Source organism: Mauremys mutica, chromosome 11, assembly GCF_020497125.1.
Source record: "Mauremys mutica isolate MM-2020 ecotype Southern chromosome 11, ASM2049712v1, whole genome shotgun sequence".
Lineage (NCBI taxonomy): Eukaryota > Metazoa > Chordata > Testudines > Geoemydidae > Mauremys > Mauremys mutica.
The window spans coordinates 67265657-67292695 of record NC_059082.1 but is presented as its reverse complement, the minus strand read 5'-3'; the positions used below and the strand labels follow the sequence as shown (position 1 = coordinate 67292695).

The following is a 27039-nucleotide window of genomic DNA, read 5'->3' as shown; positions in this document are numbered from 1 at the left end:
CCATGAAGAAAGTTTTCTTGTACACCACATATGCAAATTCCAAATAGAAATATCACAATTGGAGTTATGCTGGTCTCCACTCTCTAACTCATCACAAAGTCAGCACCAGATTCCTAGTTTGGGTTTTCTATCAGTTTATATTACGGTAAGTGTAACATTAGCCCTCACTAGTTTTTTTAAAAAAAATTGGATTAAGTTAAAAAGGAATCTTGGAAGAATTTCAAAGGCAATATTGTGGATTCAGTGCAAGATTCAAGAGGAGATTATACACTCCCCTCCCTCTATTCCCCCCCCACACCCACACAAGCATCAGCATATCAAGAATGCACAGTCTGCCACTCCTCTGGCACATGTAACTAATAACCATAATTATAAAATTATATTATATGTGTATTATAAAATTAGAGCAGCTCATGCACTTTCTCCTACGAAGTCATCTGTCACCATTACAGAGATGATGTAAAAAATACAGGAGTTGAATTTTTTCAGGATTAATATTTGTCTCATGTTTGTTTCACTAACTTTTCCATTAAATTGAATTCTAAAAATGTTAGAACAAAGTAGCATGAAACAGAACTGCATTTCTTCTCCCTTTCAAATGACTGAGCAGCTAACCTTTGGGGGGGGGGGGGTGATCTATTGAAGTTAACACAGGAAAAATTAATACTGTTAAGAAGCATACAGACAGAAATATAAAATAGCATATTTATGTATGAAACAGACAGCATTTGGGGGAGGGATAAGGAACTCGACAGTTCCCAAGTATTAAACACTTCTAGCACTTTGCCAGATCAAAAACAATGATACTTGCAAGCAATTGAAGCACTCTGCATTCCTGGAAAAAGGGCAGTTTTAAAGGAAGCATATGGAAAGTATCAGATTTTCTCTGTGTATCTCTGCAGTCTACTTATGTGTAAGACCACGGTTTTGTCACGGAGGTCGCAGAAGCCACCGTGACTTCCAAAGACCTCTGTGACTTCAGCTCTGGCAGCTTCAGGGTCCTGCTGCCTCCCACAGTGACAGGGAGCTGTAAGGTTCCCCCACTGCCTGAGGCAGTGGGCTGCAGGGCGCTCAGGGGGATCTCTGCCATCCCCAGCTACCACAGGGGAGGGGCAGGGGGACCCCTGCAGCCCCCAGATGCCACACAAGGGGGGAGTGGAGGAGCATGGGCAAGAGGGATTCTAGCAGCACTCCCACTGCTGGGGAAGGGGGACTCTGCAGCTCCCATTCTCTGCTGCTGGCAGGGGGACCCCAGAGCTCTGAGCCCACATGGGGTTGTGGGGGCCCCAGAGCTTCCAGCCACTCTGCTGATGCCCAGTCCCTTTTCATTTTCTCATGGATATTTTTAGTAAAAGTCACAGACAGGTCACAGCTTCTGTGAATTTTTCTTTATTGCCCGTGACCTGTCTGTGACTTTTACTAAAAATGTCCATGATAAAATCTTAGCCTAACGTATAAGTGGAAGTTCTGCATTAGACAGCTAACAAGGTCTCCTGCTATCAAGTGCTGAACTTGATTTGTAGAGAGAAGTCTAGAACACAATATAAACATTCGAGTATTGATGAAATTAGTAGCCCTAAAACATTTTTTCATATTTAGTATTAAATTCAAAACCATTCTAGGCTGTGAGCGCAGATGATGCATTATGAATTATATAAAGCACCCAAGGACTGTTACAATGGGTGGGTAACTTGCTACTATAGCAGAGTTTCTCAAACTACTCCAGGGGGTCTGCCAGCCCCGATGATCAACTCCTCCCGCTCCCTCCCAGTGCCTCCTGAACGCTGCAGAAGAGCTGTTCTGCGGCGTGCAGGAGGCACTGGGAGGGAGGGGGCAGAAAGAGGCAGGGAAGAGCAGGGGCGGGAAGAGGTGGAGTGGGGGTGGGGCCTGGAGCTGAGCGGGGTTCTTCGGGGTCCGTGCAAAATTTTAAATAAAAAAGGGGGTCCTCAGGTTGCCAACTTTTGAGAGCCACTGTACTACATAATATACAAGCACCGTAACAACTAAATTTCAATTGTTAAATGGATTCCCAGAGTTCATTTGTGATTGTATGTGCTACCCTTGCATCCCCCCCTCTCCCCCCACCTCCAAATTCCGAGCTTGTTCACAGAACCCAATTTTGTGCATGAAGTACTAGGCCCTCAGACTGCTCAGTGCTCTCACTGAGGCCAATGGGAGCTAAGGCACTCAGCAATTTGCAGGATTGGGCCCACACTCTCAACCATTAGTCTTAACTGGCAAGACGCTGTTTTATACTATTAACACACACAGGGAGGAAACTAAACTAGTCACAAACTACTGGAGAAACCCACATGTGTCTCTGAAGTCTTAAATTATATCCAATTTTAAAAATTAGCCTTCTGCCGCCAGATAGAACAAACAGGTATAAATCAACGATTAGAGCAAGGTATGTAAAAATGCTCAGTAGTCAACTGAGTTTTTCTAATAAATATGCACCTCACCCCACCAATGTTTCACCAGCTAAATATTTTATAAGAAACTTTGCTATCCATGCTGTAGTGAGGCAGTGTGGCCTCCCTCCGAGCAGGAGCGTGAGGGACCACTACACTCCCCCTGGTAGGCAGAACTAAATCCACTCCACCCCGCCCCCTCACCAGAAGTCACAGGGTGGACAGGACAGGAAGTATAAAAGGAGAGCCCGGCACTCATTTGGGGCTGAAGCACCGGAGGGAGCAGACAGCTCAAACAGGACCCTGAACTAGGCCCCGAGTGGAACTGTGCCCTGCAGCAGGAGGAGACAGAAGAGTGCCCTGAGGAGCTACCAGGACCATTGTCAGATGAATGCCCCTAGGAGCTGTGGGGACTGCCGGTGGCTGAGTACCCCCAAGGAGACAGAGGACCTTTGGACTGCAGAGCCTTACACCCAGACTGCAGTAGGAAGTAGCCCAGGGGAACCATAATCTGGTACCGTTCTGCTGCTGGAGTGTGAGTCAGTGTGTTGCAGGTGGATCCAGGCTGACCCAGGGGCGGAACACTCTGCCACTGGTTAGGGCCCTGGGCTGGGACGTGGTGGAGTTGGGTGGGTCCATGTCCCCCTACCCGCTGCCACCCCACATCTGGAGTGGCATCCTCCCCACCTGAGGCTCAAGAGGCCTGTGTTCGTCTGCTGTCCATTGGAGCCAGAACGCCAGACCCCAGACTGCTTTGTCTAGTGTGTGCCCTGCCCAGGGAGCTGAAGCTCCCTTATAGACTGTTAATTACTGTTGGCCCCAGCCAGAAAGGGTGCTTGTGGCTCTGCCCCTCCCAAAGGGGCGGTGTTTCCCCTACAAACTGTGACTTACTGTCTGCTTGTAGTGAAGCAGAGTGGTCTCCCTCCCCAATTTGAGAGCAAGGGACCACTACACATGCTTACAGATATCTTCCAATTTCAGTATTGTCAATTATTCAACGGACGTACGAACCTTTCCCTTCAATGAATGCTGGACAGTTAGAAATAAATATTGTATAAAGATAAAAGTGATTTACTTATATGCACAATGCATTACAGTATTTCAAAAAGAGAATAGTCTTTAAAAATAGGCTTACGTTTTAACACCTATTGCACACTAATTACCATGTACATTCTTAAAGTGCTTGGATTATGAGAAAAGATTTTGAAAGTATTATACACATGACAACTGTGACCAAAGCAGAGAAGAAAATATTTCCACAATTCCAAGGCACAGTCTGTCAGATATTCAAGTTGACAAGAGAACAAAATTATGGCATTTAGTCCTTCGGTTAGACACAATTCATGCTCACCATCTAGTGCTACAATTTCAGCCTTTTACAAAACCTAATGGCAACAGACATTTTATCCACCTGTATTACTCTACCCTGATCTCTTTTTCTGAAGTGGTCACAGTGACTAAAAGACCTGGATAGCTGGTCTGTTTAGGAGACCTCAAAAGATCAGCAGCATGTCCCCCATCAAGACATATGAAGTCAGCACTTGCCAAGGGTGGTACCTGAGATACCAGTTACACCCTGCATTTAAAATAAAAAGTAATTGTGGTAACCTGGTAAATGGCAACTTTTAAAGATGGCAACTGCTGTAGTTTGCAGCTAAAACAGTAAGCTGTGATATCAATTCCTTCTTTCACCAATTTCAGACGTACTACATCAGCCATTACCAGCTCAAGGACGGCAGCACTTCCATTCACAGAAGAGGCCTGTAGTATTTCCACTTTACAAACACATAACAGTCTCCAGTAGCTGGAGCCACACTGTTAACCTACCTCCTCCCTCTCTCAAGTAGGCCTATATCTTCAGAGTCACCACACAAAGTGCTGCCAAAACCAGGGCAGCAAAAGGAAGAAAATGCTCTTTTATCATTGAAAATCCATTTTGGGTAGCTGACATGTAGAGTTAGACTCAGAGTTAAACATACGTGAAACTGTTGTTCAAGTAACAAAAAGCAAGCGCTGGGTAGAGTTAAAAAAAGTACAGACCACCCCAACTATATTTATCTACTCTTTCCATGGAGGGGTGACATTTTAAACTGAGGAATCTTTCAATTTATGTGCTGCAACAGATGCAAATACATTCATCGCCTATATTCACCTACCTCATTTTACACATCGTTGTAGAATATTTATCTCCTGTAGGCAGAATGCAGGCTTATCATACAAAAGATAAAAAGTAAATAAACCTTTACACCACAGCAGCTGTGTCAATGCAGTATTTCTTAGAATCAAACCCGGTGCCTACCAGAAAAAAATATTACCTCTACCATCCATGTTCCAGGATAGCTAAAGCAGTCTCCTCTCATTTAGCCATCACCACCACCAGCCTGTCTCAAACTGTTGACATGGTTTACAAAAATCCATCTAATCTTTGCATGCTGTGGACCTAATCCTGCATGGTGTCAAATGCCCTCACTCACAAATCAACTCAATAGTGAACAGCAAGTGCCTTCTACTGCAGTTTAATTCAATGGGAATTGAATTAATCAACATCCTCCAAAATCAGGCCCAATGACTCACTGTAAACAGTATTACAGGTAGGACACTTTAAATTCCAGTCTATTCCTCCTGGGTAGAAACATTACTGAACACTTACAGGATCATTAACGGTTTCAGAAAACAGAGGTGGTCGTTCTGCGAAGCAGGACAGCATAAGCTGTATTAGCACCAGGACGAAGTAGCTGTAGAAGGTAACGTAACGAAATACATCAACTTCAGCACCCTAAAAAAGATTTGATATTCTGGTTAGAAGATGTTGTACATTAAGCAGTTGCTTTACAAGTGACCATGTACCAAATGCCTTTATTTGGAAATAAGTATCCAAGCATCAGCAGAAGTAAATATTCTTATCAACCAAGCAAAAGGTGGGTTCTGTGCAGCAAGCATTCCTCAGGAGAATATTGGGCATTCTAGGCTAAATGCATTGCTGACAACATTCTAGGACTCGCCTGGATAAAATAGAACGTCTGGCCATCTCTATGCAATGCTCTGTTGTTATAACCATGTCGGTCCCAGGATATTAGAGGGACACGGTGGTTGAGGTAATATCTTTTACAGGCCCAACTTTTGTTGGGAGATTGGGGGCGAGAGAAACACACACACACACACACACCCTTTCAAGCTTATACAGAGCTCTTCTTCAGGTGACCTGTGTAAAGCTCAAAAGCTTGCCTCTCTCTCACCAACAGAAGGTGGGCCAATAAAAGATACTACCTCATCCACCTTGTCTCTCCACGTCTATGCAAAACATTACAGGAGAAACAGTTTCATCTTTGTGGAGGAGAGAGGAGAAGAGGGGAGCTTTTTTGCACCAGGTTCATCTGAGGACACCACAAACAGAGTTCCTGAGCTTCTCACTCTTTTTCTTCCAAGGCCTTGTCTACACTGGAGTTTTCAGCCACTGGTGTAGCCACACATACAATTCCCTAGTACACATGTGGTATTTAAGCCATGACCTGCACCTGTGCAATTCACTCCAGTTTAAAGCTAGGATCAAATCACAAGAGATTTCATGGCATAGTAATAAGTGATTTGGCCAAGCCCGCAGAGGAAGAAAAAGTGTCAGAGCCCGGATTAAAAATTAGTCCACTACACAATGATGTGTTCAGACACTACAGCCTCCTCTTCCTATGCTTGTGCACAAAACAGCTCAATCCAACAGTCCCAAAGAAAGTAGAGACAACCTAGGCTGAAGAAAGCACAGGGCCACTACTAAACCCAATACCAATTTAATAGGAGCCAGTCAAAAGTTTTCCAAAAACCTCACAAAGTTTAGGAACTTTTCAAGAAAGTTACATTCCATTTTCAGCCAGCACTACAATTTAATGAATTAGCCAAGGGTAACTTCTTTATTAAAAACCCAACCCCAGCGAGATCTAAAATAGTCTAACTATACAAGGGAACACTTTGACCAAATGGGCGTATGAAACCGAGCTACCATCAAAGCAAGTGCTTCAGGAAATCCTCTGTATAATCAACAGGAAAAAGAACTAAACTTTAGCCTGCATTGTTTCAGATGTAACCATACATTCCTTCATTCTATTCAAATAGGTTTTGAATGTTTCTAGACGTTCCAGTAAAACTGTTTTGCTTTTAAACTTCCTTGCCAACATTTATAAGACCATCAAACCTTTGATTAGTTTCAAACATGGAAAACTAAATAAAAAGTAAATCAAGCATGACTTAATGGCCCTTAAAAGCTCAGGAATGAAGGTACACTTAATGGATCATCAACTCATTCAGTGTCTTAAGAAGCACTGATGGGCACTACAGATTACATCATTAAACAAGTAGCCACTGCTATTGCAGCACTTAACTCACCTCAATTGAAAAGTCATCACTTACCGGGTTTAAGGCGTGCAGTATTTTGGACCTGAAAATTATTGTGGCACACAACAGTGCAGTGAACCAGAAAATCAACATTACGCCTGAAGACTGGACTCCTTTCATTCGCTCAAATTGTATTAAAAATGTGGCGAGCAACTAGACAGATAAAAAGATAGCATAAGCAGGTTATGCTCGTAAAGGTTAAAAAATAAAATGATACACAAAGCAAGCGCAATATACGAAGCACAAGCATGTCTATCCCAAACCATGTTTTAGTGTTTCTATTCCAGTATCACCCAGAAGTTCCAACTATGTCTCAATGTCTTCGGTCCTGTACAAGCTAGTTCCTACTCCAAAGGGCATCAGTTTAAAAAGCACAATACAGAGAGGGGAAAAGCAGAGCACCAGACAAAATATGTTCACAAATCAACAAACAGCCATGTCTAATTTGAAGATGTTTAACCTTTCCAAGGGATTTCCCAGGGCTAAGCACTTGAAAGCTGACTTAGCAAGGAGTTCATCTTTAAATAATCATCTCTTTCATACTTGTTAAAATAAAGTGACACTAACAGATGTGATTTATGTTTGTCTTTTCCATTTCCACACTCTATTTAGAGGAACTTTTGTACACTTTAGTATCAGAGGGGTAGCCGTGTTAGTCTGGATCTGTAAAAGCAGCAAAAGAATCCTGTGGCACCTTATAGACTAACAGACGTTTTGCAGCATGAGCTTTCGTGGGTGAATACCCACTTCGTCGGATGCAAGTCTATAAGGTGCCACAGGATTCTTTGCTGCTTGTACACTTTAGGAAACTCATGTAGCCCTCATGTGGCATAAAGCACGTTTACAACGGGTCCAGGGGTTCTCATTTTAGTCACATCATTAACCTTGCATGAAATTATGGTCAGGTATGGGCCTGAGTTATTCTTTTCAAGTGTGTTGTTTTAACTGGGTTTTAAGTTTGTATTACTTCTAACCTGGGCTGAAGAAAAAAAAATCAACTTGCTGATTACTGAAGAGAGGTTTTCCTGAAGCAGCACAATGTAGTCAGCTTTTTAAAAAAGCTAACAGGATAGTACCTGCACTTCCCAGCAGGCAGGCAGTCTGGGACATCTAGCACCTAGTCCACAGAAAACTAACTTTTAACACTTTCCATCACAGCGTCAAGAGTTTGAGCATAAACACCACATGTAGTTCACTCAGACCCAGAGAACTCAAGGGTCTTTACAAATACGCATAACAATTTGAAGTTTTGTTTTTAAAATTCAGTAATGTTGGCAACTCTTGACTTATTTTAATGGTTTTAAGAACTTCTATTTAGAGTTACTGGTCCACAGAATTAAATCAAGTTCTCAAGCATGTGCATGAGTAAATGGAACCTCTAACCTCCAAAGAAATGTAGATGTCTTAGAACTAGCCTGTATGCTTCTCAATATGCTGATATGCAGTTTTCAGCACAAAGTTTGCTTGACATAAATAAAAAAAAAAAATCAGCATTTCAGTTCAGCAGCAAGTGAAATCTGTAAATGATGATTGTACCTAATGGAATGAAAATGCTAAGCAGCCACAAAAAAAGGCAATATGTACAGTTGAGAAAGATAGATTAGTGGTCGAGTTTTTGCATCACAGAAGGACTCTGAGTAGAATGATTTATACTTACCATTGTTATGCCCAAAACTGTAGGGCTAATGACAAAAACTGGAGGTCGGAAAACATTTTGACTTCTTTCCCAGAAAGAGTAGAAAAGATCTGACCAGCAGATTATCCACAATAGTAAGCCCAAGGCCTGGAACATAAAAGTATGAATAAATATTGAAAGTGAACTCTTACCACGTGTAACAAAACGTCTTTTGGTACAACAAATTAATACATACACAGTCCAAATTAATACATGCACAGTCCCTATGTGTGTGGTCCTATTAGGCAATTAAAGTTAGTCCAACTGTATACAACATACGTAGTACATGAGGTAAAAAGATAATCTCTCTGTAGGTTCCCAATGAAGAGAGAGAATTTTAGACTACTGTGTTATATAGTTGAGGTTTATTCTAAATATCATATCACACACTAACATTTTATGAAGGAAAGATTGGCGTATATCTCAACTTAGGCTGGAAGAAACTCTTAAATTGAAGGTTTATAAACTGGGCAGAAATCCTCAAAAATATACATTAATGTACCACAACTCCTCTCAGAGGCTCTTGTTTGTTTTACAGAGGAACAAACTCTGTTAAAAGATTGTTAAATGCCAGTTGGTCAAGAGAAATGGAACAGGATGAATACAATTACTCTAAAAAGAGAGAGACTATTTCACATACTTTAAGAGATGGTCAAAAACCTGATTAGTTTAATAAAATCCTTTCATTTCTAGGGTTGAAGCTTCAGGATCAAGTTGGCCAACACAATGTGGTACTTCCCAACTTCAGGACACAGGGCACGCTGTGGGGCTGTATCCAAGAGCCAGTAACATGTATCAGCACACACGCAAGGACCTTGAAGGATATGTGGTTTTTTACACCTGACAAACTTATTCTCAGGCAGCCCATTGACATGACAGCATAAGAATTGGAAATTAAATTCAGGTGAATCATATGCATGGACCCCATCCCAATACAAACATTTCATGGAGTAAAACCATTTAAAAACAAAAAAAGTCAATTTAGTATACACACCTCTACCTTGATATAGTACTGTTCTCAGGAGCCAAAAAATCTTACCGTGTTCTAGGTGAAACCGAGTTATAACGAACTTACTTTGATCCACTGGAGTGCGCAGCCCCGCCCCGCGGAGCACTGCTTTACCACATTATATCTGAATTAGTGTTATATCGGGTCGCATTATATCGAGGTATAGGTGTATTTGAAAATAAAACCAAAAAAATCCAAATACATGGCACAGACTCTGAAGTAAGTCACTTACTGTTTTGGCTTTGTTAAGATGCGACATTTGGATATAGCCCCTGTCATGACGACGGAGGTACAGGAAGTATATTGGGAAGCAAACCCACAGATAAATGCAAGGCACCCAGACAAGGATGGTGTTCTGAAAGCACTTCGTGAAATCTGGATTTTCTGTGTGCCAGGTCAGGTTCCAATCCTGAGGAAACAAAATGGATAAGTAGTGAATGAAAAAGCAAAATTCACCACACAAAACAAAAACAAAAAACCCAAAACCAGCCCAGCCCAAACCAACCAACCAAAAACAGGTCACTGTTCTCTGTGCTGGTTTCACAACAGCTACCACAGCCATCTTCTCACTCAACTGGCATACTGAGACCTTTAACTTCACTAACTAGTTATTTTAAAAGTATCTCTGCAGAAAAATGCTGCAGTTTCCTGTCCCCATTACATCTGTTTCAGAAATGTTACTTAATATTTAGTGTGAAAAAGATATGTAAAGATTAAAAATCTAAGATTAAAGAAGAAATCTTGAAAGTGCTATTGTAAAGCCAGCTTCACGAGGCATCATTAAATAGCATGAAAATTCTCTCAATCCTTGAGAATTCACCAAGATAATCTGCACAACTAAGGGGGAAGAGCCTTCCCCTTTTGGCGTGATTCCTGCTCCCGCTATGAAGCTGACAACTTCTAAACAGGAGGAGGATCAAACTTAATGTATCTGATGCCTGGTCTACACTACGATTTTAGGTCAAATTTAGCAGCATTACTTTGATTTAAGCCTGGATCCGTCCACACAACGAAGCCCTTTTTCCGACTTAGAAGGCTCTTTAAATCCATTTCTTTACTCCACCTCCGACGAGGGGATTAGCGCTGAAATCAGCCTTGCCAGGTTGAATTTGGGGTAGCGCGGATGCAATTCGACAGTATTGGCCTCCAGGAGCTATCCCAGAGTGCTCCATTGTGACCGCTCTGGACAGCATTCAACTCAGGTGCACTGGCCAGGTAGACAGGAAAAGGCCTGCGAACTTTTGAATTTCGTTTCCTGTTTGGACAGCGTGGCGAGCTGATCAGCACAGGTGACCATGCAGAGCTTATCAGCATGATGTGTACATTGCCGGGTCAATTTCTTATTTTGATCCACTCCATCTATCTTTTACATCTTAGGCTGGCAGCAGACGGTGCAGTACAATTGCTAGCCATCGTCATCTCCTGGGTACGTGGGAAGATGACTGAGTCACTCCCATGTCTGCCCAGGTGCCCCTGACCAACCTCACCAAGGTCAACTAAAAGAGCACCCAGGAATACGACGACGATGGCTACCAATCATAATGCACTGTCTGCTGCCAAAAGGCAATGAGCTGCTGCTGTGTAGCAATGCAGTCCCACGTCTGCTAGCACCCAGGAGACGTACGGTGATGATGAGCTGAGCGGGCTCCATGCTTGCCATGGTATGGCATCTGCTCAGGTAACCCAGGAAAAAAGGTGTGAAACGATTGTCTGACGTCACTTTCACAGAGGGAGGGAGCAGGGGGCCCGACAACATGTACCCAGAACCACCCGCGACACAGTTTTTGCCCCATCGGGCATTGGGATCTCAACCCAGAATTCCAATGGGCAGCAGAGATTGTGGGAACTCTGGGATAACTACCCACAGTGCAACACTCCGGAAGTTGACGCTAGCCTCGGCACTGTAGACGCAGTCCGCCGACTTAATGCACTTAGAGCATTTTGTGTGGGGACACACACAATCTACTGTATAAAAACGATTTCTAAAAAACTGACTTCTATAAATTCAACCTAATTTCGCAGTGTAGACATACATAAGAGTTTGTCCACATGGGACACAAGCCAGAGTGTTAATCGACAGTGTGCTAGCTTGCCACATAGTAATGTCTCAGGTGGCTACTACATGGCTGCTACAGTGTGCTAAAAGTTCGGTTGTGCACTTTGATGTTACTTTTCCTATGCTCTGAACATGGTGCATAAACCGAGTCTAATCTAAAGCTATCATGTACAGAAGCCAAAAGAATACTGACCATCACAGTATCTGAAGTATAATCACCATTTCCATTACTGGCCACAAAGCTATATACAGTGACACATACTCACTACCAAAGGAAATCCTATCCCAGGAGAACTCATTAGTTTGAATTAAGGAAAAGAGACTACAATGCAGGAAATCATACATGATTATCACTACCGAGATGAGAATATAATTTTAATCAAACTCAAGTATTGCGATAGTAAATAGCTACATTAGCATTATAAAACTGAAAATAGGATGTAGTTCAGCAGCAAATAGTTTCTCTTCAAATATTTGAAGAGACCAGTTACTTCCTGTTTAGAAAATCGATTTTTTTTTCATATATAGAATGATATAGCAGGATAAAAATGCTTATGCCAAAAGTAAAGCAGAGTATGCTACAGTAAAAGACACTTGCCCTCTAGAGTTTTAAGGACCATAGTCAATTAAAAAAAAATCAGATGTGTGAAATAAACTTAACACTTAAGATTATTACAACTAATGTTTAGAGAAAACACACTTTTTTTTCTGTTGACTTCACATTTTACAGTATTGTGTAGAAAGTAACTATAGTCTCATTCAATAATAACACATAGCATTTTATCTGTAAATTTCAAAGCACTTTACCTCCTTCCTAAAACATGGAGAAACTGAGGCACAGGGAGGTGAAGTGACCTGCCCAAGGCCACCAAGCAATCTACTGGCAAAGCTGGGAACAGAATTCAGCCCTCCTGAATCCCAGGCCTCTATCCAACAGCCCACACTACCACCTTGAAATTCTTCCCTATCCACACAGGTGTCTCGCAGACAGACAGTAATTTATAAATACATTCTGAAAGATAAGAAAACTTGGTTGCACAGTCACAAAAGTTGGCAGAAGGAAAACAGAGGCTGATGTAACCTTGGAAATATTTTTAGTTCATTTTTTTTTTAAGACTAGCTAGATATCAGGTTGACAGTGTTCTAGTTTCTATCATTTTAAGTGCCATGTCATATATTATATTGCTGTTTTATGAACTTTCTTCTCCTCCAGGAAGTGTTCTACCGGGGGGGGGGGGAAACCGATCAAGCATAGAGGTATTCTGGTTTAAACCAAAAACAATTATCCTAATTCTTCAGGAACTAGTGTTTAAAAAAGACAAACAAACAAAAAAACCCAACAAACCAAACATGGAGCTGGAGAGAGAGAGCAGAAGGAAGCAAGGCTCTTTTGAAAGACATTCAACATTTGTACCCTTTTCATGTTGTCTGCTGTAAGTCAGAGCCTGCAAGATTTTGTTTTTTTCAGGGTTCAGTTCTTGGTTACACATAGTAAGTGATATGTTTGGCTGTCACACAGCAGGACTATAGGATACAAGTAATAAAACAATTTTTTAAAAAAAAAATTCTTATTAGCAGTGTGTAGCGAGTCGGTGTGGCTCCCCTCCTGCCCAGCAGAGGGCGCTCCCCACCCAGAAGCCCAGCTGGGCTGAGCCACCACTTCCTGTCCCCGCCCCCCGGAAGTCAAGGGGCGGGACAGGAAGTAGAAAAGGAGAACGCCAGACCTCAGTCAGGAGCCAGCCACCGCCGCGAGCAGACGTGCCGGCAGGAGCTCCGGACTGGGAACCCTCCAGGACCCGAGGTGGCGATCCGGACTGGCCCCCACTGCCCCGCGCCCGGTACGAAGAGGAACCTGCGGAACTTCCCCAGGATTGGAACCCGGAGCAGCCGCCAGGACTTCCTCCCGCCCGGTACGAGGAGGAGCCGCCGCCGCCGCTTCCGCCCTGCTGTTACCCGGAGGAGCCGTCGGAGGCAGCCGGGCCGGACTTCCAGCAGGAGTTGCCGGACCTGCCCCCAAGCCCTGGTCCCGAGGAGCCCATGCAGATGGACTGGCCCGACCTCCCAGCGACCGAGGAGCAGGTACCCACGGAGGGGGAGATGGACTGTAGCCCGGGGATAGCCGACCCCTGTCAGGCTATAGGCACTGAGGTGCCCATGTCGGTGTGTTTCGGTCAGGACCCCACTGACCAGCGGCCGTGCTAGCCGCTAATAGGGCCCCGGGCTGGGACACAGTGGAGTGGGTGGGCCTGTGTCCCCCCTGCCACCCCATGCACGGGTGGCAGTCTCCCCCTCTCCCCAGCGCTCAGGCTTAGGCTTACCTGAACTGCTGCTCAGCCCTGTAAAAGGGTCTGAGCCCTCTGTGTGTTGTTGCCCCGCCCTGAGCTAGGGCCTGCTGCTCAGCCCTGTAAAAGGGTCTGAGCCCTCTGTGTGTTGTTGCCCCGCCCTGACTGTGGGCCTGGGCTTCCACTAACTGACTGGGTGCCTTGTGTTCAGCCCCTGCCTGAGGGTCTGAACCTGTGAACCTTCTAATGGAGACTGATCGCTGTTGCCCAGCCCCCCTGTTCCAGAGGGCCTGGGTTTATTGGGACTGATTGCTGTTACCCAAGCCCCTGTTCCAGAGGGCCTGGGTTTATTGGGACTGATTGCTGTTACCCAAGCCCCTGTTCCAGAGGGCCTGGGTTTATTGGGACTGAGTGCTGTTACCCAAGCCCCTGCCCTGCTCCAGAGGGCCAGGGCTTATCTGGACTGTTGTTGCCCTGCCCTGCTCCAGAGGGCCAGGGCTTATCTGGACTGTTGCTGCCCTGCCCTGCTCCAGAGGGCCAGGGCTTATCTGGACTGCTGCTGCCCTGCCCTGCTCCAGAGGGCCAGGGCTTATCTGAACTGCTGTTGCCCTGCCCTGCTCCAGAGGGCCAGGGCTTATTTGAACTGCTGTTGCCCTGCCCTGCTCCAGAGGGCCAGGGCTTATTTGAACTGCTGTTGCCCCGCCCTGCTCCAGAGGGCCAGGGCTTATTTGAACTGCTGTTGCCCCGCCCTGCTCCAGAGGGCCAGGGCTTATCTGTGCTACTGTTGCCCAGCCCCTGCTCCAGAGGGCCTGGGCCTATTTGAACTGCTGTTGGCCAGCCCCTGTACCAGAGGGCCTGGCGGTCTAACGTTGTTCCCTGTGACTCCTAAAAGACCAGCAGAAGAAAAGAAGCGAGTCGGTGTGGCTCCCCTCCCGCCAGCCGGAGAGTTGAGCCCCGACCAACAGCTTACACAGTGAAATAAAAGGTTTCTGATCAAATACATAAACAAAACAAAGATTTTCCTAGGAAGTATCTGAAAAGAACAGGCACTGACAGTAAGTATCAGAATGGTAGCCGTGTTAGTCTGTATCAGCAAAATCAAGGAGGAGTCCTTGTGGCACCTTAGAGACTAAGGTGTCATAAGGACTCCTCGTTGTTTTGACAATAAGTAAAATCTCAACACTGGAAAACCTGAATCCCTAATTATATTTCCAGTGTGTGTATGTGTGTGTGAAGAGATCTCCCTGCACCACTGGGTCAAACAACTCCTTTGATGATTCTGCAGAAGCTATAATGAGAATGCAGTTGCTATATGTGAAAGTCATTGAGCTAGCATGCTTACACATTCCCTTATCCCTGAAGGACCCCATCTGGATTATATCTTTTATTGGAGCAATGTGTGTTGGTGAGAGAGAGAAGCTTTCAAGCCACACAGAGCTCTTCAGGTCTATGTGGCTTAAAAGTTTCTCTCTCACCAACAGACATTGGTCCAATTAGAGGTATTACCTCACCCACCTTGTCTTTTTAATATCCTGGGACCGACATGGCTACAATTACACTGCATACCATTAGGATTTTCAGCTTAGTCATGCTTACATTTCGCCACTACACAATCGTTTCCTGCTTTAAAGATTTCAATTTCGCTGCTCCCCATACAACAGTCAAGAGAATATATCTCATTAAACTGGATAGCAATTTACAGACCTTATAACAGCTGACACAGTTACAGCAGTACCTGATATTATGAACATCAACCTCACACACGATCAGTTATACAAACCATTTTCCCAGTGGGGAAAAATAAAACCTACCACTTTCATTATGTGATGCCGATGAACGACAAGTCAACATCCCTTCACATTCTTAAGCCTTCTGTGTATTGGAAGTCGCTTTGCAGTGGTTCAAAGGACAAGAATAAAGTGATGCAGTGCACTAGACTACCACTTGCACATCATGCTTATTGTAATTTTGAGATGTTCCATTTTATCAACTCTTCAGTTCCCAATTAGTCCGTAAAATAGGGGTTCTACTGAAAACCCCTTCAGTTCTAGAAGTGCTCTCTGTGCACGTGTCATACATAAACTACTTTAATTAAGGGTATGTTTAATTAAGGATTATGTAAATTACATTTACATGATTAATTACATAATTAAGGATTAAGTATGTAAAACTGACATTGACATCTACTTCATGCCTCAATAACACAATTTCTGAAACCAATACTCAACTATATGACGTGGAGGGACAAAAAAGGAGGGAGGTATAATCTGTACAAATCTGACCTTTCTCCTGCCACAAAACATACCGGGAAAGTGGTTTCTTAGCAGCCAATCATTGTACTGTTGCTATGTCCCTGAACAGACAGAGAGAAGTGCTCTATGCATTATTGCTGTATAAACTGGCAGGAGGTTACCCTGAAATCATACATGTAATTTTCAGTTCAACTGACCTTTATATTTTCATTGGTCTTTCATATAGCTGTACCTCAAAATATCTTGCAGAAGGATACAAAGTATGACAGTCATAGCCCAGAGACTCCACGGGGAGAACAGGGGGTGCATTCGCCAAAAACTGGGCAGCTAAACCAGTAGTTTTCAAACTTTTGCACTGGTGACCCCTTTCACATAGCAAGCCTCTAAGTGCAACCCCCCTTATAACTTAAAAACACTTTTTTATATATTTAACACCATTACAAATGCTGGATGCAGGGCAGGGTTTGGGGTGGAGGCTGACAGCTCGCAAACCTCCCATGTAATAACCTCGCGACGCCCTGCAGGATTCCGACTCCCGTTTGAGAACCCCTGAGCTACACCAACTGATTGTGTACTGCATTATTCTACTATAAAAATATATCAAGTAAGATATTTTATTAACTTGTACTAGTCTGAACTTGGTCATTATGAGACGTATACACACTGATTATTAATGCATGTGTTTGTGTATACAGAAAACTATGCTCAAAACTTGTGGTGCAGTCAAGCAGGGCAGGCTGCCTCCCTAGCCAGACGAGACTAGTTCCAAGCACCTAGCATCATACAAACCAGGAGTAGACAAATGATGGGCCATTAGAGTGAGTGGAAAGAGATAGACAGGATAGCTAAAATATCCCACTCTGAATAAGCATGAATCACCACCCGAGAGAGAAGGGAAAAAAGGAAAAAGCCCTTTAAAAAAGTGAGCTTGAAACTGAGGTCTTCATCCAGAAATTGAGGGACACTCACTTGGTGGGGGCTGCCTCTGAAGCGCTCAATCTCCTCTAGGATAGGGGTTATGATGGAAAACTGTTCCACGGCAATCGGTAACTTGTATTAGAAAAGGGATTTTCTCCAGTATAGAGATGTAAAGCCTAAGGTTGCATCTTTATGTTTGTTTTCCTTACTATTCTACCTTTGAAGTCTCTGGTGTGCAAACTGAGCAGAATGCGCACGCCAAAGAAAGCTGGTGTCCATGGGGCTGATTTCATGCTTTCGGGGGTGCCGACCAGATGGGAAATGTTCAAATTGTCTGGTAATTAACAACATGGGGAGACGGATTTGGGGAGACTCTGAACGGCGGGACTGTCAGTGTCACCCTGCAAGGAGTCACTGAGCTGGTGGAAACCAGGGTGAGACCTTGCATTTGTGGACAGGAAACTGGTATCAAGGACTCTGAACTAAAGCTGCAGAGTAAAGGGCACCTACAGTTACATGGCACGCAGAGACAGAACCCCTTACTTTAGCGATAAATACAGTTGGTGAGAGTCAAGCAAAGGCATAAACAAGAAAGGCGTAGGCAAGACAAGACAGTTCAGAAAAGAGCTAGACTGCTACTAGAAGTTATCAGCTGTAATAGCAATGCATTTTCCAAGGCTGGGTTCAAAGCCCGTAGACTCCCATTGACGTCATGCCCACAGTGAGGGAGAAAATGAAAGTATTTTCAGAAAATTATCCAACAGGGATATGGCTATTAAAAGACCCTTGTAATCAGTTTGGTTCAGAAAGAAAATACAAGATAGGCAAAATAAAAGATTTAGAAAAAGATAGGGCAAAAGGCACAGAGGAGTCAGGAAAATGAGGAACTAAGCAGACAAGTGTAACGAAGCATACTGGATTATGGGAAAACCTTAACACTTTACATTTGTGAAATAAGGAAACCCCAATTTGTTTCTTCTTCACTCCTGAAGGCTTTTCCCAGCCACAAAAATCAGGAAAGTCCTTAATACAGAGGCCAGTTTTAAAAAGCTGAGCAAAAGGAAGGCTCCATAATGTCACTGGGGACATCCAGTCCTTGGGAGGTTCAACGGGGACAGTAAGTCTAGCCTGTTTCCTCACTAATACTAGATCATCACTGTGGTTTGAGGGTGAATGAGTGCTGCAATACCACCAGCTAAAGGTTTGGGTGCGAGGACGGGAGCAATACAGCATGAGAATTTAATAATGTGGGGAAGAGGATGAAAAGGAAGCAAGCAGCTGATTTAAATTAAACACATTTAGGTTAGTTAGGCAATAAAAAAAAATATCTATACCTCCTGCAGTCCATGTCAGTTTCATAGTTTCACATTCTTAGAGTCTTGATTTGTACTAAGGAAGTCAGGAAAAGTGTAGCAGAAAAAGAAAACTTAGTGGTATAAACTGAAGTTAAAGACAAATGAAGTTAGTAATCGTGGTGAAATATGACAAAATGGCATTTCTACTGCTGGATTCAGAAAAGCAATGAGGCAGTAGCTACTCAAAAACAAGTCACATGCAGGTACCACCAAAGATCTTGTTAGCATAACAAACAAAGAGCTCCACATGCATGTTGAATTAATACTTCATAAAAACAGCAACTTCGTAGATTGCAGTGCTCTGACAGAAGCTGTTGGCAAGTGGTTTGCAAATTAAAATTACTGTCCCATGGAAAAATTTGGGGCGGAAGGGACCCATTGTTCACAGGAGAAGGAAGTCTAGTGTGGAACTTCACTTTTTTAGGTCGCATTGGGCACTGAATTTTGCAGCAGTTTTTCTGGAGATGGCTGTTGGTTTTGTTTTTATTGTATTATTTTAATAAAATGTCAATGTCCCAGCAAAGCAGCAGATAAATATTTCTTATATATTGATTTTTAATAAGTCTACCACCAATTTCTCCAGAATCTCAGCTTTAATTTGTTTTAAAAAAGAGGTTACATTTTTAGCTCTATGGTTACCGAGCACAATATGCAGGCGGAGACTGAAACAACAGGTCTTGGGGCCAAGTAATAGCTCCTTCCACAGGCACAAAAGGCCTCAATAAAATAAATAAATAAAATCACCATTTAAATAAAAAACACTGGCACCAGGTACTCAGCATTCACATGGACCCACTGAAAAACTAACTACTAATCAAACCTGGAACTGCGTAAGGTTTGGAAAAGTGAGGGTCAAACATTTCCTCAGAAGTGTCCTGTATTTCCATTCAGAATGGAGTGTTGAACTCTTCCTTCTGATAGTTGATTCCCCCATAAAGCCTATGCATATAATACCAACTCACTTGAAAGCAATTCCTGTCTGAACTTTCCTAGACTGATAAGATGGTGGTGCTGGCAGCAAGACTAAGGGCATGGCTATACTTGCAGATGTAGAGTTAAACCAGCCTTCGTAGATCACAGTAGGGAAAGCACTGCAGTCTGTCCTCACTGACAGCTTCAAGCACAGTGGCGTGGCCACATCTGCGGCACTTGCTGTGACATTGGGAGTGGTGCATTATGGGCAGCTATCTCAGCATGCAAGTGACTGCAACGTGCTTTTCAAATGGGGAGGTGGAGTGTGACAGGGAGTGTGTTGTGTGTATGTGGGAGGGAGTGGTTTTTTGGGGGGCTGAGAGCATGTCAGCATGCTGTCTTGTAAGTTCAGACAACAGCAGACCTCCCCCTTTCCCCCACCTCTCTCTCTCACCCACAGTATTCCACACTAATGGTTGCTTTGTCTCGGAGCAGATAAGCAGCCGGATGTAAGAAACGGAGCTTTCAAAGGGCATATCCACATTCCTACAGTGATTCAAAACAACAACAAGAGTGGCCACTTAAGTTAAGGGGATTATGGGACATTTCTGGAAGCTGATCAGAGCGCAGTAATGCAACACCTCATCCACATTGACACCCAAGTGTTGTAGCCAAGGCACAGCAAATGTTATTCCTCTCGCCAAGGTGGAGTACCAGGAGCACTCTAGCTGCGGAGTCAAAGCGCTCTACGTGCCTTGCCAGAGTGGACGGGGAGTGAGCTAGTGGGCTTGGGGCTGCTTTAATGAGCACTAACTCACAAGTGTAGCCAAGCCCTAAGGGTATGTCTACTCTAGCAAGTTTGGAATTAAACTGCTGATGCATGTCCACACTGTGCTCCTTGTGACGGCATCTACATTAGCAGCTCTTGCAACAGCACAGATGGCAGTGCCTTGTGGTAGCTACCCCACTGTGCAACTGCCTGCAGGGTGCTTTGGGAAGGGTTTGCAATGCCTCATGGGGCAGGCACAGCATTTCCCAATCCCATTGTTCCATGGGCATCCTACTACATTGCCAGCTGCTTTTCAGCTGAAGGGGGGGGAGGAGTGTGTGTGTGCATGGAGGTGGGGAAGCAAGACTGTGTTTTGGGGGACAGTGCGTCAGCATGCCGTCTTGTAAGTTCAGACAGAGGCAGGAAGCAACCAGTCCTGAGGCAGAAGGAGAGGGGGAAACCCCAACATCAGCCCTGCCTCCTTCCCTGAGCACACTCTCTCTCTCACACACACACACCTGCCTGTTTTCAATAGCATGAACATTCCACATTAATGGTTTGTGTCCCATGTGTGTGTCCCGGAGCAGATCAGCACAGCACTCAATGGCTATCAAAAATGGTGCTTTGAAAGGGGAGGAGTGTGTGTCTCCAGGGCAGCCGAGTTCAAAACAATGATCAGAGCGGTCACTTGAGGCGTTATGGGACAGCTCCAGAGGCCAATTACAGGGCAAAAAGCAATCAAGTGTCAACACTGGCAATAGAGCGCTGGAGCCTCTGTGCAAAAAGCCTTACCCTCGTCAGGGTGGTTTTTTTGCAGCGCTGCAACAGAGAAGTTTCTGTGCACTAAATGGCTTGGCCGTGTGTACAATTCTGCAGTTTTGTGAGCGCAAAAAGCTGCTTTACTGCGCAGAAACTTGCCCGTGTAGACAAGCCCTATGAAATGTTAATCTGCCTCCATAGATGAGAGGGAAAAAAAATAAGGAAAGTTGTGTCCTAAACGTCTAATTTTGGGAATAAACATTCAAAACTATGTCTGACTTTGTAGCTGGCTGACTTCGTCCCTGGCATGCAATAGCTGCTGTTAACGGAGCAGCCACATGCCTACTGTTCTCATGTCAATAATCCTTTTAAAAATATGCTGTGGTTCAAGATTTCCATTGTCAGAGGGGAAAAAAATTAAACTTGCACACAGCAGGCTTGAAAGTGAGCTAGTGCTCTGGAGGTGCAGGCTGCCAGGTACGTTATCAATGCGGTGTTTCATGAGCTCCTTAAATGGAAAAAACATTTTAAAACTACTGAAATTCCACATTAGATAAATCTTTGTGATGAACACAGATTGACATTTAAATATCTAAAGCCACCACTGTTTAAAGCCAGTTTAAACTGGACATGCAGTGTTTTGTAAACAAACATTTACACACACACACGCTAAATCTGAGTTCTGATACCTCAAGTTTAATTCTGAACAATAAAAACAAAGGGCATTTTAAACTAAGGCAGCATTCCTATGCAACACCATGCCAATTTAAGCATTAGACCTCAATTTACGCATCATCGTACTCCACTCTACCAGCATACTTATATCCTCTCCAACACATGCATAGAAGATGATAGTATTGTTGAACTGAAAGTGAGTGTATCAAAGATCTGAAACAGTTACACTGCAACCCAAAAGCTTTGAGAGCTAGACATATAAATTTCAACACTGGATAAAGCTCTCCTTTGCCTGAAGGATATTGGCACTGTTGGTGGGTTGGTTCAACAGCTTGCCTTAGGCCTGGTCTACACTAGGAGGGGGGTTCGAACTAAGGTACGCAAGTTCAGCTACGCGAATAGCGTAGCTGAACTCGAAGTACCTTAGTATGAAGTACTTACCCGTCCTCACGGCGCGGGATCGAAGTCCGCGGCTCCCCCGTCGACTCCGCCACCGCCGTTCGCGGTGGAGGAGTTCCGGAGTCAACGGGAGCGCGTTCGGAGTTCGATATATCGCGTCCATGAGACGCGATATATCGAACTCCGAGAAGTCGATCGCTACCCGTCGATCCGGGCGGGTAGTATGGACGTACCCTTAGTCCCGCTTCCTGAACAACTCCACTCCAGACACCAGTTGGGTGAAGTGCAGAGTCTGTGCCAACTACTAAGCTTAACTAGTTTAAAACTTTAACAACATATTGTCCTAAAATTTTCTTATCACCTTAATTAAGCATAAAGCATAAGTAAACAAAGAGCAGGATCAATGATTCTGTCTTGGGGGCAGATAGGCTGTTTCTAGCATCAAATCCATGCTGATCTGGTGGGGGTTCCTGCATTGCTTCACCTTCCCTTTGTTAAACACAAATCCTTTATACCTTGTCTCCATAGGCACAGATTATTAAAACTATTAAAACATTCTATTCTAAATATACTCACACACCCCCTAATCCCTTTAACTGATACCGTCTAAAACTCTAATTGGTACCTCTATCTTTTTTTAACCCTCGCTATCCTCCTCCTCATTCAATCCAGCTGTCCTTTCATTGCTTTCAGATTTTTCCTTTATTTCTTACAACAGTTGACTTATTTTAGTTATCTGCTATTTGTGGCCTTGGAGTTACGGGTTGGCTAGCTCTGTTCAGTCAGTATCCTTCCTCCCTAATCTGCTGTTCCTAGGAGATCTACAGCTGGCTAGTAAATCACATTGTCTGGTTTGTTTTGCCCAGCTTTCTACACAGACCAAGAATCCATAGTAGATAAGACTCCAACCAATTTTGAGATTTTTTTTTTTTTTAAACACAACCTTTGAAATCTGCGTCAACAAGAAAAGTTCCCTTTTACATTTTCTTATATTTAATATATCATATCTACTTCATGATTATTTAATATACATTTATCTAAGTTCATTATCCATTTCTTTACACACCCATGGTTAGTCTTCACCCATGCCTACATCAGCTCAGCTACGATGCTGCAGCTGTACCACTGCAGTTCAGCTGCAGCTGTACCACTGCAGCTTCCTTTGTCGACAGAAGGGGTTTTTCCATCAATGTAGATAATCTTCCTATCTGAGACACACTAGCTAGGTCGATACTGGAAGAATTCTTCGAGCAGTCTAGTTGTGTCTACAGTGGGGGTTAGGTAGACCTAATGACATCATGCCCAGGGCACAAAATTTCTCCCATCTCTGAGTGATATAGCTAGGTCAATGTAATTGATGTGTAGACCAGGCCTCAGGCAGAGCGCTGTTTTCAGCATCCTCACTACTCAATCCCCCATTCAGTTTTCTTCTTGTTAGCTCTAAGCCTAAGTGTTTTGTTGTTTTGGGTGTATGATTTACACTTTCAAAAATTACACACAAGTGTCTAAAACGTGAGCTTACAAGTCATAAGTAAACTGGACAGGGAAGCACGAAGGTGCAAAGGGCAGCAGCAGCAATGGCGAGAAGAGGAAGTGAGCAGGGAGACTGAAAGGCCAAGACATGAGCTTCCACCCCATGTGCTGGAACATTCACGTGAGGTTTAATACTGGCTTTCTATTACAGTATCACCTAGTGGTCCCACTTAAGGATCAGCATCCCATCAGGCAAGATGCTAGAAACTAGAGTAAAGTCCTTGCCCTAAAGTGATTATTTGTTTAGGTTAATTATAAGAGGCTACAGGTGGATAGATATTAAATTTAATCATGTTTTGATAGAAAAGGCCCCAGACATAGAAGAGAAAAAACTCCATACAATTTGCTAACCCATATCTGCTGCCTACAAAGGCTCTGCTGTTTCATTACTAGTACTCATGTGTAAGAAACAGACATTCATCCCATAAGCAGCACAAATCTCTGCATGTCACACTACAGACTACCATGGCTCTTCCCTCTCCACCACACCCTCCCCTTCACATTTTCTTGTACAGTTGTCATTATAGACACTTAAAAATGATCACATTCAACAAAAACTGCAACAAAAGTTAAAGTGATTTATCTTCCAAGTGTATTAAGCATTTATATTAGCTCCCTCCAGCAGCACCAGAATCAGTGCTAGGCGTGGTACTAACACACAAAGACAAGTTCCTCATTCCAAGTCAGTTGGGCACCTAACGGCCCTAGGATCTTTCAAAAATTCCCGTTACCTTATAATGCAGTGACCTCAATGCCATAACAAACATGATCTGGATGTTCTCAGTCTTGCAACTGGAAAGCCCTTGACAACAGATGCCCGACTGGATGTGTGTTGCCCGACTGGATCTGATTCCATCAAGCCCCCAAACACACATGTAAACCAAAATTGCTTCTTCCAGACTGTGTGTGAAAGGTCACACTGCATGGAGGATGCCATTTTTTAGATCATGCCTTCCATGCAAAATCTTGTTGCATGCTTTACTTAAAATGCCAGACAGAAGTTCAAATTTCTAAAGACAATAGTGTGAATTAAGCCAATGGTGTCTCATTTCATCTTACCTGAACACGATTTTTAATTTTAAAATTTTAAATTTACGGAGTGAGAAAATCATCATAATCAGAATTAAGGGAATGCTTGAAAATGCTGAAGGAGGAATGTAAAAATCTGATGTAACAACTCCATAATTAATTTTTATATATCTGAGTTCTCTGGAAGAGGTAAAAGCAGAGAAAGCACATAGAGAGGTGCTTCCCCTGCCTTGGCCTTGTAATAGACCCAAAGATCTAATTGTGAAATGTCATGATTAGCAGCAGAAATAATTAATTATGAAAAAAAGCCAGAGAACATTCAGAGCTCATACTCAAAGGCCACAAGCCAGTGCTCAAGTCCTTAAAAAAAGAATGGCCAGAACACACGATTTCAGACTGACAGGTCGAGTCACTGCCCAAAGCATGCCAGCCAGGCACACCACAAGGTAAAGGTAAAGACAAATCATCAGAAGTACATAAAGGCCTTTCTGATTCCCCAAAAAAGTGCCAGAATGGCATTCTGGAGCAATCTAGTATGACAAGTGCTACCACAAGCTGCAATTTTTCCATGAATTCTGTCCTTCCTTCAAAAGAAAAAAAGAGCAGAGGGAAATTACAGCAGCACTCAAGAAGGCAAATATCCTCTACAGATGGGGGCTTAAACACTCTCTCAGCTTCCAAAAATCAGTATTATACAGTAAGAGACTTTAAATAAGCAAAAAATACACTCCAGTCACTTTGAATATAAATTCAAATCTCAGACATGCATTTGGATACGCCAGAGGTAGTTAACTAAAGACAAGCTGCTGAAAAATTCTAGGCAGACTATGAAACCTAGGAAGAGAGAAAAAGAAAAAAAACCAAATGATTCTAGAGACAGTACTGGCAGAGGCAGAAGTGAAGCTGAACAAGAGAACTCAAGATACCTGAGAAGTAACCTAAAGATTAACTAGAAGGGAATTCCCGGAAGTCAACAAGAATGACCAGGCAAAGAGTAACTATGTTAACGTCATAAAGAAAATAGTATGAAGTGTGTTTTAATTGCGGGTGATCACAACTCTGTGATAGCTAGATTCTGTATTTTAAAAAGTAGAGGGGGAAAAAAGGACAATAAGGTGGAGTCTGAGAGATGGATGAGATTGGAGAAAATAAAGAGATGAGGAAGATCCCTTAGTGGTTCTGTGGAAATCCTCCCCATGGAACTCAAATGATCAGATGCTAATCTACCCCTAGGAACGGGGGTTAAGGTCCCAGAGGTGGAGAATACACCTTTTGGGTTGTGAGAAGATGTCCAAGTGTTCATGGGAAAGTACAGGGGAGTTTGGGGTTCAGCAAAGCATAACAACATGTAAATCAGACCCCAAATTATGTCAGTATTTTATTTTTGGATTTAAAAGCCAGATACATGCATGGTCACATCAGTTATAAGAAACTGGTTTCTGGTGTCAGCTGCAGACTCATCATCCATAATGCCTGGTCAAAAAAAGACATTTATTTTGTTCTCACTTGACACAGAGAAAGCCTTTGATACAACAGACTGAAACTTTCTGTTTCAAGTCCTATTCCATATGGACATTGCCTTCTAGACAAGTAGAGGAAGTGTTCAAGATACTTATACAGTTTAAAAATGCATTTTTGTAGCTACATATTATGTATAAGAAGGGTATGGAAGCGGATGCTAGGAGTAATTTGCATCATTCTTGTTTTTAAAAACATCCAGAAAAGAATTCTATTCACCCAAACACTAGAGTTTGCTCCTTGATTTCCAAAAGATTCTGTATTGTTTACTCTATTACTAATGATCAATTATGTAGAACTGTAGTACTGATCACATACAGTAAACCTGTGGACCAACACTCCATCTGATTAGCTGCTGATTTGATGGTGAGAGACTTTTTGTAGGGCCCTCCTTTCTTTCTGAAATATGCAGATTGCTTCTTCCACATATGCTCGCTCACGCACACGCAGAGTGCCACACTACCATCAAATTATCAAACAGCTCATCAGGCTGGTAACAGCCTGCCTAGATAAACCTAATTCTCCCTGTTCACTCGCCAGCTCCCAACAAGTGAGATTGCCATGAATGTTTCTCATTTTAAGTAATTAAAAATAGGGTGATGCTCTAATGGCACAGGGGGTTTCAAGTTTAGGCCTCCATGAGAGTTTCAGACCATGTCTTCACTGATCAAAATAAAATAAAAATAGATGCATTTTTACCACATGATAACTAATGCACTTTGGCCATCTCATGCTGAAAACATAGTGGAGACAAGGCACTGTAGTTTTACCCAGAGGAAAAACTAGGTGAGGTCAGCCACGGTTGGGGGTACAGTGTTGGCCTTACCTAGGTACTTGTCCTGTTTATTGCAAGGTAGCTAAGTCACCATTTAGTGTTTTATGGTAATAAGGCAACTAATCTGTGATAGTTATCTCACCGTCAAAAACAAAAACCAACTTTGTGTCAGTGAAGACAAGGCCTGTGTTACTTATGAGCAAGCCCTCCAGCTGATTCTCTAATGTCACTGATCGGCATGTTGGGTGCGATTTTTCAGGAGCCGCAGACAGAGAGAAGGTGTTGAGGGATGAGCTTCATCCCATCCACCTCCACATTCCTGAGTCACT

At 43.3% G+C, this 27039-nt stretch overlaps 1 protein-coding gene across 1 annotated transcript in view; it reads right to left on the bottom strand.

Moving 5' to 3' along the window:
- Positions 1–27039, bottom strand: part of ABCC1 (ATP binding cassette subfamily C member 1) — a 103357-nt gene that overhangs the window by 50155 nt on the left and 26163 nt on the right. Inside the window, exons 2-5 of the mRNA XM_044980593.1 lie at positions 9711–9887; positions 8452–8577; positions 6810–6947; positions 5062–5187 (exon numbers count right to left, since the gene is read on the bottom strand). Coding sequence (XP_044836528.1) covers positions 5062–5187; positions 6810–6947; positions 8452–8577; positions 9711–9887 — 567 coding nt within the window. The remainder of the gene's footprint in view (positions 1–5061; positions 5188–6809; positions 6948–8451; positions 8578–9710; positions 9888–27039) is intronic.